The sequence below is a fragment of the Pseudochaenichthys georgianus genome, chromosome 1, assembly GCF_902827115.2.
Source record: "Pseudochaenichthys georgianus chromosome 1, fPseGeo1.2, whole genome shotgun sequence".
Classification (NCBI taxonomy): Eukaryota; Metazoa; Chordata; class Actinopteri; order Perciformes; family Channichthyidae; genus Pseudochaenichthys; species Pseudochaenichthys georgianus.
Genome location: NC_047503.1, coordinates 13,534,627 through 13,554,616, shown reverse-complemented (window position 1 = coordinate 13,554,616; position 19,990 = coordinate 13,534,627). Strand labels below are relative to the sequence as shown.

The 19,990-nt window shown below is 39.8% G+C and overlaps 1 protein-coding gene across 5 annotated transcripts in view; it reads left to right on the top strand.

Annotated features, from left to right (window-relative positions):
• chrna6 (cholinergic receptor, nicotinic, alpha 6) overlaps window positions 1-19,990 on the top strand; it is a 53,153-nt gene that overhangs the window by 393 nt on the left and 32,770 nt on the right. For 4 of the 5 annotated variants that reach the window (XR_004552580.1, XR_004552559.1, XM_034088269.1 and 1 more), the window contains exons 2-3: window positions 16,955-17,094; window positions 19,060-19,104. Coding sequence is in view for 3 of the 5 variants with exons in the window: in XM_034088269.1 (XP_033944160.1) it covers window positions 16,955-17,094; window positions 19,060-19,104 (185 nt within the window). In the remaining 2 variants the exon portion in view is untranslated. Of the gene's footprint in view, window positions 1-16,550; window positions 16,619-16,954; window positions 17,095-19,059; window positions 19,105-19,990 lie in introns of those variants that run through there. The other variant, XM_034088173.1, reaches the window with a different exon arrangement.

The following is a 19,990-nucleotide window of genomic DNA, read 5'->3' as shown; positions in this document are numbered from 1 at the left end:
TCATGTTGTTTTTGAATGAGTCCCGTGCGTAAAGCCAATTACGTTTTCCAGCCATTATCCGTTGTAATTGATCATCAGTCGTAACTTTTTCAATTTATGACATTTTAATCATGACCAAATAGTCGAAATTAAAAAAAAGGTGTCGAAATAATTATAAATTCAAAGTTGTTTCCGTTGTGTTGTTTTGCTCTCTCGACATGATGGCGTCATAAAGCTCATCCACGACTTAGTTTGGCAATAACGAGGCCAACACAATGAAATGCAGAAGAATGCGGGAAATGCATTTTGATTAATGCAAATGTTGTTTTGAGGCTTGAGTCGTGATTTCAGGAAACCAAAACTGATTATAATTTGTTTACCGGATCTTGTTTGTGTGCGGGCTGCTCGCAGGGGGTGGAGGGTCATTCAGGGAGGGCCTGGGCAAACACTGGATTATTCAGACAGAGGGCAGAGAGCGGTTTCAGGCAGGGGGGATTTGACCGTCTGCAGGCATCTGATAATAATAACCCCTCATTGCCATGTGCACATTTGGATACGTCTGGAAACCTTTGCTTTAACCCAATTGTGCTATGAATGAAAAGTTGTACTGACTTGGCATTGATGTGTTTGCTGCTGTACTGCTTTATGTGAAGATTGAAGTGTATTGGTGCGGATGTTTTGTCAAGTGGGGACATTTAAAGGTTATTTTGATGGATTACAAATTGTGATTAGCTGGACTCGGACATGAGGAAATGTATATTATTTTGAATGACAAGGAAGAGATTGAATACTGATTGAACAAGGAAGGAAGGAAGGAATGAATGAAGGAAGGAAGGGATATATTGAAAAAGAAACAATTAACTGAAAGAAGAAGAAAAGGCAGGTCAAGGGGTTGGGAGAAGGAATTAAGGAGAGGATGAGAAGCAGTAAGGGAAGGAAGGGAAGGAAAGACAGACGAAGATATAAACAACTAAATAAAACAACAAAAAGGACAGGCATGGGGGGGGCTAAAGGAAATAATTACAAAGAGTAGGAAAGGAAGAAAGGAAGGAAGAGAGAGACAGATAGAGATATGAAAAAATACAGAAAGAAGAAGGAAATGATGGCAAGGAGTAGGGAAGGAAGGAAGGGTCAGATGGATAAAGAAACGATTGATGGAATGAAGAATGAAAAACAAACAGGTGTAGGTGGTCTAGAAATGGAGGAAAGGATGGCAAGGAGTAGGGAAGAAAGGAGGTAAGGAAGGAAGGACATGACAAATGGAGAAATAAATGATTGATGGAAAGAAAGAGTACAGGCAGGTGGAGGGCTTATAGAAGGTATGGCAAGGAGTATGGAGGGAAGAGAGGGACAGAGGGAGAAAGAACAGGTTATTAGAAAGAGGGTGCAGGCAAAAGGCTGTGGTCAGCGTCCCTAAGGAATTAAGGAAAGGAAGGAGGAGATAAGGAAGGAAGGATCTGGTATCATAGAAACACACCCAGATTGTAATCAGTGACCAGCTGAGAGAGCTGCATGTGACCTGGAGCTACTCTGTGGAAGAGAGGCAGTGACGGTAATGATGCTGCGGCATTTCAAAGCAGTAACGTAAACATTTGCTCCGATGGGCATAAACAACAGCTATCTGATTTATGCAAGGTGGCAGATCGGCTCTCTCATGGTTTATCGGCCTCCACACACACTCCTCTTTCCCCTCTTGGCTGGGAGGGGTGTGTGTGATTATTGTGTGTACAGTATGCATTTATGTGTATGTGTTTTCTCTCTCTGTCTCAAGTTTGTTCAGTCATTTGTAAATGTTTTAGGAAAGTCCTGGACTTAAATGTAAATGTGTGGAGTCCTTGCTAAAGACAAAGGGATTAGTGTGACCCTCTTGAAGCTAGTGCATTTGGGCAGCTGTCAGCCAGTAAGCAGGCAAGGGTGTAGCTGTCTAGCCTTCAAAAACATTTACTCTGATGAGGACTTTTTGTGTGTGATGAAGTATCAAATGTTATGAAATCTCTGTACATTTTCCTAAACCACAGTTCAATTTAGAAAACTCATTGCATTACATTTACCAATTGTGTCGCCTCAATATAACATAAAGTAGTCCTATTCTTACACATTTGATCATTTGGGGATCTTTACCAAGTTGAATACGATTCTTAATACATCATTTCAGATGTTTTGCATAATCAGAAATCTGAGTGCATATGTTTAGTTAAACATTTAAGACTTCCTTAACATTACATTACATTACATGTCACTTGTTAGACGCTTTTATCCAAAGCGACTTACATACTAAATACTGTGGATAATCCCCACAGGAGCAATTTGGGGTGAAGTGTCTCAGGGACACAACAACATGCTGACACCCCCCCTGATCCGAACACCAACGCACAACCCACTGCACCACACGCCTCCCTTAACATTTTAGAAGACTTACAAATCTCATTTTACTTTCACAAATATATTTATCAATCAATCAATCAATGTTTATTTATATAGCCCAATATCACAAATGTTACATTTGTCTCAGTGGTCTTCACAGTGTGTACAGAATATCAGTATGACAATACGACACCCTCTGTCCTTAGACCCTCACATCGTACAAGGAAACACTTCCAAAGAAAACCCAGTTTAAAGGGAAAATGGGAGAAACCTCAGGGAGACAACAGAGGAGGGATCCCTCTCCCAGGACGGACAGACGTGCAATAGATGCCGTGTGTACATTGAAAAGATAATACATTTGCAACATAGGTAGTCCAGATGTTTGGAAATGCATGTGTGTATAATAGGAAGATGAATCCACGAGGATATCCATCCAGGACCGATGATCCAGGACCACAGCCACGGCTCAAGATCCAGCGGTCGCGATCCAGGACACAGGACCGCAGGATCATCCATGACTCCGGATCCCGGTGTATATAGACACCAAAAAGAAAGAAATTTGGGGAAGCTGGGTTAATCGGAACATGAGAGTACACAGGTATAGACAGAGAGAAGGAAGAAGTAAGATGTCCCCCGACAAACTAAGCCTATATCAGCAAAACTAGGGGTTGAATCTAATCAGCCCTAACTATAAGCTTTATCAAAAAGGAAGGTCTTAAGCGCACTCTTAAAAACGGATAGGGTGTCTGCCGCCCGAACACAAACTGGAAGCTGATTCCACAAATGTGGAGTTTGATAAGAAAAGGCTCTGGCTCCCATTGTACTTTTAGAGATTCTAGGAACAACCAACAACCCTGCATTCTTGGAACGCAATGCCCTAGTAGGACAGTAGGGTATAATGAGTTCTTTAAGGTAAGATGGCTCCTGCCCATTAAGGGCTTTGTAGGCGAGAAGAAGAATTTTAAATTCTATCCTGTGTTCTATAGGGAGCCAGTGTAAGGCAGCCAGAACAGGAGTAATGTGGTCCCTTTTCCTAACTCTGGTTAGTACACGAGCCGCAGCATTTTGAATCAGCTGAAGCAACTTGACTGACTTCTTGGTACTCCCTGATAATAAAGAGTTACAATAATCCAGCCTTGAAGTAACAAATGCATGGACTAGTTTCTCTGCATCGTTTTGAGGCAAGATATGCCTGATTTTTGCAATGTTACGTAGATGGAAGTAGGCGGTCCTTGAAATTGATTTTATGTGGGCGTTAAAGGATAAATCCTGATCAAATATAACACCAAGATTCCTTACAGTCTCACTGGAGGCCAAATTAATGCCATCCATAGTTAGTATATCTTTAGATAATTTGTTTCGTAGATTCTTCGGGCCAAATACAATAACTTCAGTTTTGGTCGTGTTTAACATCAAAAAGTTTAAGGTCATCCACAATCCACAATCAAGAAATAAGCAGTTCCCTTAAAAACTCTTTATTTGACATACATTAATGAATAAATACTGTATATTTAGCAATGTCAACGTGACAAACACATGATGAGGAAACATTTATATTTGTTGAAAATGTTGTTGACTGAAAACATTTTAAAACACTGTTTGACCTAAAGTATTCACTTGTGACAACTAAGACATTACTCTTCTGGTTACCTTTAGGCCACACAAAGGATTTGGGTGTGGTTAAAGTAAGATTGTCGTCTTGACTTTAAGCACACGTTTATATTTTTGTAACTTCAATCTTAAGTGTGGGAGACTTACCCTAATCAGTGGTGTGATAATCCATTGCTTTTTGTACATACATCCACTGCCTCACAATGACCTCTGCAATATAGGGATATGAGACCAGTTTCAACAGATGGACAACACATACATGAACTACACATACATTTGCAAATGATTTGGGGTAGTCACCACAAAAACCCACTATCTTATATCTTGTCAGATGTGATACACAGTGTTTCCTTTTTCCAGTGGTGAGTCATCACCATCTTAGAAACATTAATCTACCAGACTGCAAACTGCAGCATTGCGCGCCGCTTACAGACTAAATCAATTCTGTGATGGCTCTAATAAACGTGTCCTAAACTTCTCCTGGGCTTAGGGTAGGAAACATTTTACAAACAGAATGTGACTTGAGCTTTAGCTGCAATTTGTTGTTATGTTTATATATGGTCAACAGTGGCTTCACACGACATGACTTCAAAGTCAAAGTAAATAGCATGGACAGATATGCACAGTATGAGTTGCCTCAGGTGTTGTAATGATGTAATGATGATAAGATGATATAAGACCACATCCTCTGTAAAAACCTTTAGAATATAGATAAAACGTTTGGTGTGTGTAAATGCTGGTGAAATAAAATAATTGTTTCACAGTAAAAACTACTTTTAGAATAAGTATTGCAAAGTCAATACATTTTCCAAACACTACAGGGGAAAAGGGACACATCTTTACCTAATCGATTTCACCATGACTTTCACCGTTTTTACTCACATCTACAAGTACTTAAGGTATTACAAGATAGCTCATTTAATGTAAAATAATATCTGTACCACCCCAAAGAAGAGATATGACCCCTCATTTCTCCGACTCTTGCTTCTCTCAAGGTTAAGATGACGTTTGTATAACTCCAGAGGGAAGAACATGGCCCTTTGGGGTCTTATTATTTTCAAAAAAGCCCTCAAAACGCACCTTTTTACCAAGGCTTTCCCCACTGTATAGTTAGTTTAATAGGTTTATTGTTCCACTACTTCCACCCCCCACCCCCTTAACCTGTCTGCCTTTTTTTTTTTTTTTCCCTACTCCCCCCCCCCGTACCCGACTTGTAAAGCGACCTTGGGTTTCCTGAAAGGCGCTATAAAAATATTATATATTATTATTATTATTATTATTAACACCCAATAACCTTAAATTGAACATGGCCAAATGATACAAAACTACTGAAGAGATATTGAACATACTAAGGTTGAATGACTCTCTTACATGAAACATATTCAAATGAATATAACCTACTTTTTGGGTGAACATGTCTTGAGGGAAACGTGCAATTTCTATTTAAATCGCTCGTTCTTAACGTGAGGAGAAAGGTAATTCTCTTTCTTCAGATACGTGTCCGGTCTTCCTTGAATGTCATAAGGCCTCAAAGCACTGTATTATATCTATATACAGTATAGTATTCGTTTGTTTGTCCCTGAGAGGTAAATGGGTTGCAGCACATCACAAGGCATTTAAAAAGATAAAACATACGTAACTAACAACAACATAGACACAGATGAAAAAGAACAGACGTAAAACAAAACGATATCGGCAGACATGGGCCTCATTTGCGAGAGGGGGGGGACAGTGCCAGACCAGCTGGGTAAACAGTACGTCCTAGCCATCATTGATTAAGGAGTTTGATGGCTTGTGGGACGAAAGATCTGTTCTTTTTTAACAGAATACATACATGTAGTATGTGCTGCAAAAACACACAAAGAAGAGAAAAATGGAAGCTTGTTTGCAGGTATTGACATATTGTAGTTGCGATGAGAGAGAGCATTCTGCTGTCGTAGGCATCACATCCTTTTTCTATTCCATTTACTGGACACACACACACACACACACACACACACACACACACACACACACACCACACACACACACACACACACACACACACACACACACACACACACACACACACACACACACACACACACACACACACACACACACACACACACACACACACACACACACACACACACACACACACACACACACACACACACACACACACACACACACACACACACACACACACACACACAGTCCTATCCCTGCCCCACTATATCTTCTCTGGTTCTTTGCACCTGTCTCCACACTTTCTCTCTCACAAATCTCTCAGGTTCAGCTCCCTATTTCATCTGACTCGGTGTAATCTCAGTCCTCTCTTCCATCTTTCTCCATCCCTCTAAGTTACTACCCCTTCGTTTCATCTCCTACAGTTGACTCGAGCTCATTTTCACGCAGCTTTTGCAGACACAAAAGACAATACAGTACATGTGGAGCATTTTAGCTAATCGGAAAGCCATTCCTTCTTTATACATTGTTTACCATACGGGTATTGTGCATGATGAAGATGTCAAAAGTGAATACACACTTCCGCTTTCACCCCCGTCTCTCGCTTTCTTTTACCCCCCCCCCCTGCACTCTCCTTTGAAAGCATTTGCATGCTCAGGGGAGAAGGAAGTGGCTCTCACAGTATCCTCTCAAACAGCGCATAAAATGGCCTCTTCTTCTCCATCACTCATTATATGTCCTTCTCCCCCTCTAGCCTCCTCTTCCTTCTCCTCACGCTCGCTCGCTCTTCATCATCCTCCTCAATGAAAGTCATTTCTCAAATGTTTTTTTTCAATGTTGACCTCCGACCTTCTTGTGTCGGCTGCATTAAATATCTCACGCGATCTATATTCGAACTAATTAGCTTTCTAAGTGTTTTTTCAGATATTCTTCACAGCTAGTAATTCATTGATACTGTACGTTTGAGTACATTAACTGTACATACTGCTGAGTTTACTTTGATCACAACATTCTGTTATTTTAAAAGCTGCAGCTGGTTTTTTTCAACTGAATTTCCAATACAGATAGAAAATATAAACTCAATCAATAAACAAATTGAACAGCAAAGACAGCAAATCAATAAGCATATTTACGTCTATCGGAAAGAAATGCTGTAAAGCTTACAAATGATTGATGTGCATTAAATAATACAAAACATGTATGACAATATACTTTATTACGTACAAAACAGGACTTACATTATCTATTAATAATAATATGCTTTTTTATATCAAAAGTGTTCTTAAAACTGCTTTAAAATTACATTGATAATATAGAATAAACAGATCAATTTAATAAATTAAGTTATAACAGTTGCTAAATTCCACAAGCATGAATGGTGTCATTTTTTAAGGGTAGATGAATACATTTCCTAAACAAAAGCAGGTTTCACCATATACAAAACGTATACTTTACATACAATTTGTATACAATGATAAGTTGATACTTTATGTTATCACAAACTAACCCTTCAGGCGAAACATAGCCAACTCAACTAACTGACAAAACTAGCTTGTTAATATATATCCCCTGTTTTGGAGTAGAGGGTTAATCAGGTAATATGAAATAAAGTTGACCTGGCTGACATTAAATTCGAAATCTGCTTTAAAAAAAAGGTGTAAGCTCCGAGATTCAAAAAAGGTGGAAAAGGTAATATGATATGGTAATATGTGTTTCTAGTCCAAATAGACTTATTTTAATGATGCATACACCTTCGTAGATCTCAGCAAGTTGACTTGTGAGTAACATTTGAGTGTAAGTGAAACATTATCAAAACTATGAATCTGAGATCCATGTTGTGATAGATCTTGCAACTGCCAATTTTGCTGGTGGATTCGCTGGTAGATTTGATCCTCTCTTGCTAGCTAATTAAAATGAACTATATGATTTGGTTTAAAAAACGTAATTCTAATAGCATCCAGGATCCGTAACACAACATACTGAATGTCCCTCAAACTAACAACCCTTGCTAGTTACTGATAGTAACATTAGCTTAATACTACTGTAGCTAGTAAGCTAGTTAACCGGACGCTAACGACTACAGCCCAGGGGGTGGTCACACAGTCGTGAATGTGGGCGAATGACCACTGTCTTCTGGGGCAATATTTGCTTCAAAGCTAACAAAAAGTTAAGGTAGCTAATTTGTTTCGCTACTGGAATTGAAAGTTTGTGTTGCCACATTTGCTAGCAAAGAATTGAAATGAGCACAAAGCTAATGTTGGCTAATGTGTGACCGTGCCCTAACATATTCAAGATACACATAAAACACTGAGTATCTCTCTTAGCACCGTAGTAAGTCTAGTAGATTGCTAGACTATGATTTGACAATTGCCATGTGGGAGGGATCTAGAAACCATTAATTTAGAACAATGTTTACTTAGTTAATAGCAGCAATGAATATAGCAAGATTAATTTGTGATCATGATTTCAAAGGTTTTATGTTGGTTTTATTTAGTCATCATGACTCAAATTATACACTTGTATTGAGACTTTTGTTTTCCATTAACTCTCGGTAAATCATTTTTCACCCCAGCACCTTTGCCACATGATATGCTAATCCCAGTATGATGAAAGCAGCAAGTGAAAACTTGTGAGAGAGATTTGGCGACGTATAATTAGAAACATGGAAAGAGAGTGACAGAATGTGACAAATCCAGATGAAAGCGGGTAGACCTGTAGCTCATTTTCTGTCTTAATTCGTTCTTGTATGGTTCTCAACGTAAAATGCATTTGACCATGTTAAATGTGTGCCTTTGTGTGCGTGCGTGTGCATATGTGTGGATTCTGTTTTGATCAAAGAGCTGGTTTAGTCGGTGGACGTGTTCCAGAGAGCAGCTCTGCCTTTGTAATTATACCAACAATTAGAAGCAGCACCATGACAGTCCATTGTAGTCTAATTCATCCATGTTTTGCTTTTATCTTCTAATTAAATGGACTCCTTCTATCCTTCGTTCTTCTTTTTTATTCTATTCCTTTTTCTTCCCTAAATAATACTGCTCCTGACTTGTCTAGTGGAATTTCTGTGCTTAACTTAAATCAGATGCAAAAGGGTTGACACCATGCCCCCTTTACATACTATTTAGCATAGTTTAGCACATGCTAGGCAGCTAGCAGAAGGCTATGAAGTCTGGATTTTCTTAATCTTCAGAGTGACATCTTTTTTTTTTTTTTTTTTTAATTTGTAGACAATACAGAGGAAAAAAAACAAAAAACAAAAAACAAACAAGTAACATACAACATACAGGTCACTGGGGTAATACATCATCAACATGTTCTCAGCAATTATTCTTGTGATATGGGAAGATCTCCCTCACAACGGGTTCACAACCAATCTGTGTGAAACATACAGTAGAAGCAGAGTTATGCACGAATTATAGACTATTGTACCAAAAGGAGTAAAGCAATATAAAATAAATATCTCAGGGTTATGTGACCCCCCTCTTCATGTGCAAAACCCATTTGGACCAGTAATTGTCACATTTGTCACTACAGAGTCTTAGAGAAAAAGTCAGCCTCTCCATGCGAAACAAGTCATTTACAATGTTTATCCATTCTCCCTTTGTTGGTGGATCTTTCACAAGCCATTTTTTGGTGATTGCCTTTTTGCTGGCTGTCAGTAATATTTTAAGAAGATACTTGTCCCGAACACTAAATTCCACTGGTATATTAGCTAAATAAATCCCCCCAAAACTGTTTGGAATCTCAAAGCCAAGAATTGAATTTATTTCCGTTATTATAGATAGCCAATAGGGTTTGATCACTGGACAGTTCCAGAATATGTGGAAATGATCAGCCATTATATTACTACACTGCCTCCAGCAGTGTCCAGATTCTGGTCTGTCCTTCTGATGGTATTTTATTCTTGGAGTTAGAGAAAATCGAATAATATTCTTCCATGAGAATTCTCTCCAAAGGCCAGAGCTGGAGGTGGTGGATTGTATTTTACATATGTTAGACCAATCCTCTTCTGTAATAGTAATATTAGCTTCTACTTCCCATTTGGCTTTCACATATAGGGTTGAGTGGTTCTTGGCATATTGTAGACAGGAGTATATTCTAGAAACCAGTTTCTTTTGGGTATTGCCCTTGTATGCGCCCACAAAAATGTCAATCAGGTCACATTCGGTGTTCCCTTTCATTCTAATATTCCTATCAAAGTGATGCCTGAGCTGTAAGTACCTGTAGAAATCCTGGGGCTCCAAATTGCAGGTTTCTGTTAGCTGTTGGAAACTTTTCAAGCCAGTACTGGTAGCTATTAGAGAATATGATGTAATGCCTTTAAATCTAAAATCCAAATCTAAATCCAAATCCAAATCTAAAATCCAGCTCTGATGGTTTAAAATCTTTATCAAACGCCACCCATCTCAATAACATGGATTTTCTTTCAAGTTTTAATTCTTTGCAAATTTTGAACCAAATATTGAGGGGAACCAATGTCCAGCAGCTTAATTTATCAGAGTGTGCAGTCTTTGATGATTTATCACCTAATATACATTGAAGGGGTATGTTCAGTTGGCTCAGTTCAAGGTCTTTCCATTTTGCATCATAGTCACAATTGCACCAGCAAACTAAATACCTTAATTGTGCTGCTTTATAGTAGTCTTCAAAGCATGGAAGGGACATTCCTCCCTTTTCTTTCGATAACTGCAGTGTTTTTAGTCGCACTCTGGGTTTCTGACCTTTCCATATAAATCTGGATATCATTCGATTCCAATCGTTGAACTGTTTTGTTGGTATCTCTATAGACAGTGACTGAAAGAGGAACAGCAGGCGTGGTAGAGTGTTCATCTTTACGATCTCAATCCGGTTGTGCATGTTAAGGGTCAGAGGACTCCATCTATCCAAATCTTTTTGAAGTTCCTTTGTGATATTCCCGTAATTCATGTTGTAAATATTGGCCAAATTCTTTGGTATAGTAATACCGAGGTGTTTAATACTGGAGGTATTCCACTTAAAATTGTACATTTCCCGTATGCTCCCCTGTGGTGAGTAGTGGTAAGAAAGAGTTTGGGTCTTATTTATGTTTATATCGTATAGTAAAAACCGAATTGAACCAAGCATGACATAAGTTTAGGTAGGCTTGAGTCTGGGTTGGAGAGGGTCAACAGAATGTCGTCCGCGTACAGACCTATTTTGTGCTCTATTTCTTTAATATAAATTCCAGTTATTTCAACATTTTCTCTTATTGATTGAGCAAGTGGTTCTATAAATAATGCGAAGAGGGTGGGACTTAAAGGACAACCTTGGCGGCACCCCCTCTCCAACGCTACAGTCTTTGAGAGATTCCCATTTAATTTAATCCTGGCTGTTGGCAAGTTGTATAGGGATTTAAGACATCCTGTGACTTTCTCATTAAAACCGAAACGGCGCAACACCAAATACAGAAACTCCCATCGCACTGAGTCAAAGGCCTTTTCTGCGTCGAGGCTAATTGCTAAAGACTCAGAATAGTTTTTACTCATTTTATCAATCACAAACAATGCACGTCTCACATTATCTTGTGTCTGCCTGTTTTTAATAAATCCTGTTTGATCAGTGTCAATTAAGTCAGGAACTATGTTTTCAAGTCTTTTTGAAATTATTGAGGAAAATAGCCGGTAATCTATGTTTAAAACTGAAATAGGTCTGTAGGAACTGCATTCACTTCTGTCTTTTCCTATCTTCGGAATCACAGATATTATAGCCTGTTTCCAGGAAGCAGGGGTCTCTCCTCCATTAAGGACATATTTGAAACACTTTAATAGCATAGGTGTTAATAGTTCCCTAAATGTCTTGTACCATTCTGCTGGAAACCCATCTCCCCCTGGCACCTTGCTTGTTTTCAGTCTTGATATGGCACTGTCGATCTCTAAAATTGTAATTTCTTTTGTAACCAATTTATTTTGCTCCACACCAACTGATGGTAAGTCTAGGGAATCCAGGAAAGCTTTAACGACAGAGGATTCTGCTGCATTAGGTTGAGAGTATAGCTCTTTGTAATATCTTCCAAAGGAGTGTTGTATATCTCCTGGTTTATAACACATGTTGTTGGAATGTGGATCTCGGATTTTAAAGATTGACCTTTCAGATTGCTGTTTCCTTAATTTCCATGCAAGCATTTTTTGGGCTCTCGGACCGTTTTCATAGTAAGTCTGTTTGACATATTTGAGTTTAATCTCCACATGTTTATCTAATATCTTATTCAGTTCTTGTTTTGTTGCCTTAACTTGTTCTAAAATGTGGGGGTTGTTTAATTCCACATGTTTTTGTTCTAATGTTTTCAGTTTGGTCGTTAAATCATTCAATTGTTTCTGTTTCTCTTTTTTCCTTTTTGAAGACCACATTATTAGTTTTCCTCTAAGCACTGCCTTTGCCGCATCCCATAAAACACTTGGTGAAATATCCTCAGTATTGTTGAATTCCAGATATTCCCGAATTTCCTTCTCAGTAAAATGTACACATTGACTATCATTAAGCAAGCTGGTATTAAGTCTCCAGAGAGTGCTTTTGGACGGTATATCTAAATGAAGTCTCAAATACACCCCTGCATGATCTGATACATCTCTAACACCGATATCACAGTCTATAATTCTGTGTCTCTCTGATTTAAACATAAAGAAGTAGTCAACCCTTGAGTAAAAGGAATGTGGGTGGGAGAAAAAGGTAAATTGTTTCACTGATGGGTGTAATTCCCTCCAAACATCAATCAACCCTGTGAAGCTGACAATTGAGCGGCCCGACCAAGCAAGGAGACAGAGGCAGAACGTCCAAAAATACAACCCGGTGTGGGCATTTATTACTCACAAACATGACACAGCCTCAATCTGCTGTTCACATGAGCACAGCCACCAGGATCTCACACACCCTCCCAAGTTACAAGGAAACAGCACCTCAATACACACATACTAACAAGACACAGGTGAGGGGGGAGGAGACAACACAGGACACCAGGTGCACTCAATTATCAGCCACAGACATCGACATATTATTTGCACCCTGATTACTCTCAACCGCTGTTATCCTTACACCAGCATAACTACTCTCGGCGCTCTCGCAAACTCCCCTATCTTTTCAGGCGGAGACGAGGACCCGACCAGCACCTGCCAGACGACATTCCAATAAATACGGTTTAATCAGTTAAAAAATACTACCTCAATAATTAGTATAAATTATGTGCAAATATGTAATGTCAACTGTACTGTGCAATTACGCTAATAAAGTGCAATATTACCCGGCCCGAAGCGGTCAGTCCATAGTGACGAAGTTACCTTCGTCACAATCACAATCCCTTTAAGCATTTTCCTAACATACATTGACTCGGGATTAATCTTTTTGGTCGGATTTGTTGAGTCGAGACTAGGGTGTAGCTGCACATTCCAGTCGCCTCCACACACAAAAATGCCAGACATTATATCGAATATTTTCTTAATGAACTCTTTGTCCTGTCCTGGTGGTCTATAAACATTGAGTAGTGTTACTTCCCTGGAATCGAGAAGACCCTTTACCAGGACATAACGTCCCTCCTTATCAATCGTTTGTGGTTGAAAGGAAACTTTGTTTGAAATTAAAATAGCGACTCCTCTTGCATTTCCTTTAGTGTAGGAGGAATAAAATGTATTCCTAAATCCTAATTTCTTTAGTTTCTCATGTTCAGATTGTACTAAATGAGTTTCTTGCCCAAAGATTATGTGTTGATTTTCTCTTTTCATTTTTGGAATTAGCTTGCTTCTTTTTATTGGACTTTGTAACCCGTTAACATTAAGAGTAATTACGTTATATTCTTGCTGGAGCATTTGATTCCAAGTATTCTTAGTACAAGAGTGACATCTTAAGAAGGCTTTGCTTTCAGTCTCTCTTTTCCTCCTCTCATCTACTCCTCTCATTGTCTTGTCTTTCTTAAATGTATTTATTTGTTCCTCTTGTCCTGCTCTCCATAGGGCTGTCACCGGGAGTTCAGCACCAAATTGTCATGGTGTCATTGTTTTCTCATGAAGAGGGTTATCACTTGCCTTTAAGAAAGACATCTTGATGTAATAGGGTCAGCACTGTTTCATCATTAGGATTTCAAGGCCTCTCTTAAGGAGTCCATTTTAATTCGATATTTGTCTCTCATGTGTCCCAAACTTGGTTTCAGTTGTTTAAGTCCAATAAGGATAGTATTTACAAAAGAGGACACAAACAAAACAACCTCAAGGCCGAAGTCTTTGAGGCGAAAACATTTCTGTAGAAGTTCTTAAAAAGCTAGACATCTTCTCATTGCTTCTCATGCCGTTTGTTTTATTCCTGCCTTTTTATCCCTTTTCATCCCCCTGATCTATTGACACATATTCCTGTGTCTAACAATGGTAAGAGTTACCCAGCAGTGAAGAATCTGGTATTGATCTAGATATTTATAAACAGTGAATGGGAGCAAGCCAGATTTTTGCAAATCAGCGTGAGAACTCTGGGAGCACTAGGGGTCTTGAAGGATGAAGAGTGGGCCGATCACTTTCACAAATGTCAGCAGTGGATAACCGTTGTGACTCAGTATGGAGCAAACTGTGTGGGGAACCCAACTTGTGGCTTTGATATGATGCACATTGAAATTGTTGCGGCTTACACAACCAACAAAGACTGGTTCAGCTTGGTAGAGAATGCAGTTTAACTGTTATTTAGAGCACTAGTGTGTGGGCTTTAGGGGGATGTGTTGTCAGCAATATGATATAATAGTCAATTTGATGTTTTCATTGGCTTGTAATTACGTAAACCTAGGGTTGTAAATATAGTGAGTGGGTTGTCTTTATGGATGAGGCTGTAATGCTCAAAATGACATCCTGACATTTAGTTGTAACAATCGGGTTCAAAACAAATTGCGCTTAGACATGCATTGCTTTCCCATGGCTAATTTAATATAAGGATGTGAAGCATGGGCAGTAGGGTGTTTGTTTAACATTAGCATTACAAATATCTTAATACAGGTCTGTCACTCTGTTAAAGACGCCCTCTTGTGCTTTTTTGGATTGTCCCTTTCCAATTGTGGTACAGGTTTTATTGCGTGTAAATGGTCCCGCTAAGGCGAACATTTAGGAAGGAAAGGTTCCTTCCAGAGGGAGTTTCTCTCCCACACACTCCGTCTGAAACACCTCCATTGTAGTCCTTTGTTTACTTAAGTGACAGTGACATGACACCACTAACACTCACGCTTCTATTGGATGGCGCTCAAACACACTACACTACAGGCTAAGGGGCGGGACATCTCTAAGCGTTTCATCAATCACAACAGATCCGGCCAGCTAACCAATCAGAGCAGACTGGGCCCTGGTCTCAGACAGAGGGTTAAAAGAGGGGCTGCAGCACAGGAAGTATGAGAAAAATAAAGAACTTTTTGAATTAAAGCATGTAAACAAGTCACAATCGCGGAACAACATATAATTAGTAAACCTGAAAATAAGCAGAATACTGTAAAGGATGTTATACATGAGATTAGCTTTCAAACATTAACAAAGGTGGCTGTAAATCCCTCATACGCTTTCTGAACCCTAGTGGGAATGGGGGAATACACCACTCAAAATGGAAAGAATACAATACAAATGGTGGTTACCGGATGCAACTCAATGGCTGTTGGTGACAAAGTGCTTTAATAGCCTCAAAACACAAAAGTTTACTAATTTAAAAATGTATAATAAATGTAGCAACTATGGCAGTTTAGAAAAAACCCTGGGTTGGGATCTATGGTACATATCACTGAGGATTTAGTTTAAAGGAGAAATAAGTGAATTTCAGATTGGCGGAAAACACTAGCAGAACAAGCAACTTCTTCCACAACACTTTTCCTCACCTGTGCTAAGAAAAAGCAAACTTTCAGCATGTCATGCCCAGGGGCGAGTAAGGGGGTGAAAAGTTAGGATGATTCTAAGGGCCCGTGACTGACAGGGGCCCCAAAAAATGTAAGAACATTAAGAAAAAATGTTTAAGTAACCTTTCATCAATCATCAATAATTAACATTAATATAACGTCATATTGATGATGTATTCACTAAACTTATGATTCATTTAACTTATTTTCTTCCAAAAGTTAATTATCCAAAGCATCGAACACCCCCCTCTATTTACATGTAATGGTTTGGTCCTGCCTCCAAACGGGTGTGGTTAACATTGTGCTTGGTTGGCGTGGCCTGGGTCTGGTGGTGGGGCCCAATGTGATATCTTTTCATGGGGCCCAAAATCCCTGGCGGCGCCCCTGGTCATGCCTACCATCAGGCAACTCTCTTCAACTCCTCTGCACTAAGTTAAAATAGCTTGCTGTGCATTCTGTTGGGTAGACATGCTGATGTTGTGCCTCAGGCCTACAGACTCTTTCCTAGATAATTAGTAAACAAGGTCCTTTTCCTATTTTCGCTATGTATACAACCACACCACCAATCCACTGTCCAACAAACACATACCTATATTTAGAAATATATTATGATGAATTGTGCACTCGTGAATGGACCTACTCAGCCGCCAACACCAACCTAGAAAAGAGGACATGTTAGTCACTGTGGTTAGTTTAGTTAATGTTCAAATACCACCTGTACATAATGCTACCTGTCTGTCATTAAAGGAAGCAGCCAGCAAAGGATCCTAAAGTCCAGATGACGGAGTATCTACTTATTCAGGCTGGACATGGGTGCTTCCTGCTCTGAAGAGTTGTCAATGCTGTGCCAAGTCCTACAAAGTAACGCCAACAACTCATGTCACAGACTTTTTCAAAGTAGACTTTTAACTTGGATGATCTGAGCAGAGGAGCTGTGATCCTAAGAGACCTCTTTATAGATGATTCATGAAATATTTGAAAACACTCACCGAACAACTCAAAAGAGCTAGTGATGTGTGGCATCAAAACTGAGAGAGGCGGGTGTCTCCTTTTCTCACAGTTCTGTGATTGATTAGCCAGCCTTTCAGACTTCTTAGAGAGACACTTTTTCTTTCAGTCTCTTCTTTCCTTTCATTTATCAACATCCAGTCTCTGATCACTTTCTCTGCCCCTCTCTACCCTTTCTGTCGGTTGCAGGCTGCTTCTCATCCAAGGCAGAGGACCGGCTCTTCAGGAAACTCTTCAGAAGATATAACCAGTTCATCCGACCAGTGGAGAATGTGTCTGACCCCGTTACCGTGGAGTTTGAGGTCTCCATCTCACAGCTGGTCAAAGTTGTAAGCTTTACATCCAAACACATCTTTTTTAATCATAACTTGTACGCAAAGCTTGTAAAGACTCAACAATATGTCAAGGTGTTTAAACCTTGTGCCTTCATTTTTATATCTCTTTGGCTTTGCTAATGCATATGATTTTGATTTTGGCGAGGGAAAATTCAACCTCAGCTCCTTAAGTAAGTTTATAACTTAATGTGCTCGTGTTCGACACACGCAAACACGAGCACATTTCCCCCATTTTATCTTCGCTGCCCGTTCATTCGAGGATTCATTTTAAAACTCTTTTATTTACTTTTAAAGCCCTCCATGGCCTGGCCCCGCCCTACCTCTCTGAGCTGTTACAGAGCTACACTCGCACTCTCAGGTCAGCTGATCAGTTGCTCCTGAGGGTGCCAAAAACAAAGTCAAAGCGCAGAGGGGACCGTGCTTTCTCTGCTGCCGCCCCTAAACTGTGGAACGACCTGCCCTTGCTAATCAGACAGGCTGCCACACTGTCCCGTCTTAAAACCCACCTTTTCTCCTTAGCATTCTTAAACAAGTAGTAGATTGTTGCTTTTATTTGCTTTCAGTGGTCTATTGTTTTAACTATATGGCTGTTTTTATTTTGATTTTGTAATTGTTACGTTTATTCTGGTTTGTTTTGTGTTCGTATCTTTTATGCGATGTTATACTTATTTGTATGTTTTGTGAGCTGAGCTGTGTGATTCTATGTATCTCTCTGTACAGCACTTTGGTCTGGAGGTTTTAAAGTGCTTCATAAATAAAGTTGGATTGGATTGGATAATAAACTGTGTAGCCAGAGTACAGACCCTTAATGAGGTGCCAATTAAAACTAATCAAAACCACAGTTTTGGAACCCATTGCTAATGTTGCGTAACATTATGCATTCCAATATATTAGGCTTTCAAACTAGAGTCCAGGCTTGAAAATGGTAATTTTAAAGAGGCCCTTATGTGCCTTTTGGGGTTTTTTGTTTCCTGTATTCTGTTATCAATGGTCTCCAAATGCTAAAATACCAAAGTTCTCTTTAGAGGGAGTTTCTCTACCATACAGTTGCATTAATAGCATTCTCTCAACATGAGAGTTTGTGTGAACTGAAAGACGTCTTCCAACAAGCGCCCTGATCATATTTACTACCTTTGATACAGGAAAGGCAAAAGATAAGCCGTGGAACGAGAGAAGTGAAAGCAGAAAGTGAATACAATCTTTATTTAGTCTGCTCAATTTCACGGATTCTGAAAATGTCACACGGTGTTGTTATACGCTGTTGTTTTGCCTTTGCAATGTTACGTTTAATGCGGGTGGGGGTTTCGAAATGGGTTTTGCTGTAGATCCCCACGGTGAACGAGGTTTTCAGCTCAAAATGGAAATCCTCAGATTAAGAGGAAATTGCCTGCAGGAGCCTTTTTCAGGCTGGGGCTGATATGTAGCTATATCAGTAGCTTGCTGGGCTAGGTGAGATTAATCTAAAGGTGTGTGTGTGTGTGTGTGTGTGTGTGTGTGTGTGTGTGTGTGTGTGTGTGTGTGTGTGTGTGTGTGTGTGTGTGTGTGGGTCACAGTGTTCTTGTCTCTGCTCATATGTTCACAAATCTGCGTGTGCACAGTGTATCTGCTGACGCAGGCCTGTATGTGATTGATGTGGAGTTCTGAGAATCAACTGACTGCAAATCAAACTGAACCAGGGTCACGGAGAGAGGTGGAGAGGAAGTGACATCTGTAACGCCTCCATCTTTTATTACTCAACCGTTTCAGTCCACCAACTCCCGCTCTAGAGGAAAACGATTAGAGGATGAATCTCGTTTATTTTTGAAAATGTTGTGAATTGTTGTTTTTTTCGGGTTGCATTTTTGTTTACCTCTTTTAAAATTCCATACGGTGCTCACTCTTTTTTCCCATCTGCAGTACAAACAACACGCTCCCCCTCTTTCACACACACTCTCTTCCTTCTTCTTCTTGTCTTTCCAGGATGAGGTGAACCAGATCATGGAAACAAATCTATGGCTCAGACATGTAAGTACAACACACACACACACGCGCGCACACACACACACACACACACACACACACACACACACACACACACACACACACACACACACACACACACACACACACACACACACACACACACACACACACACACACACACACACACACACACACACACACACACACACACACACACACACACACACACGCACACACACACACACACACACACACACACACACACACACACCTAACCCCATTTCGGGCTGGACAGAAATAGCGATCAGTGAAGAGTGAGAAAGGTGTTAACACTCAACTATACATTCTGAACATACATCAATATGGGATGCCCCACTCTCTCCCTGTGTGTGTGTGTGTGTGTGTGTGTGTGTGTGTGTGTGTGTGTGTGTGTGTGTGTGTCATATATCACTGAAGTAAAAAATAAAGCAGGTGAGGCAAAACAAGAAACCAAGGCTAACCAAGGAAGACATTTGAATGCAATGGGCTATTGATCACTGCTAGCATCATGGTTAGTCACGCTCTGTCTCTTAGCTGATCAATAACCACGGACCTGACCTCCTGACCCCCCCAAACCCTGCCTCCCTAACCATAAATCCAAATAGCACATGTTGCCTCTGTCCCCCAAACCACCAATTTAGCTCGACTAAATCTCTCTTTGACAAATATTTATAATTAAAGCCGCTTTTCATAATAAATATTGACCTTTTTTAACATTGACTCGTTGCCGCCAAACAGCTGCTGGATGCTGATGATATTTAAGGTTGATAACATGATACTGTGATCTCTGCGCACTCCAATTAAAACACATTGAAAGGCCTGTATGGGCTGATCTTATTTGTTGTTTGTAATGGCTGAGCTGTTTATTTATAACAAGGCATCACTAATG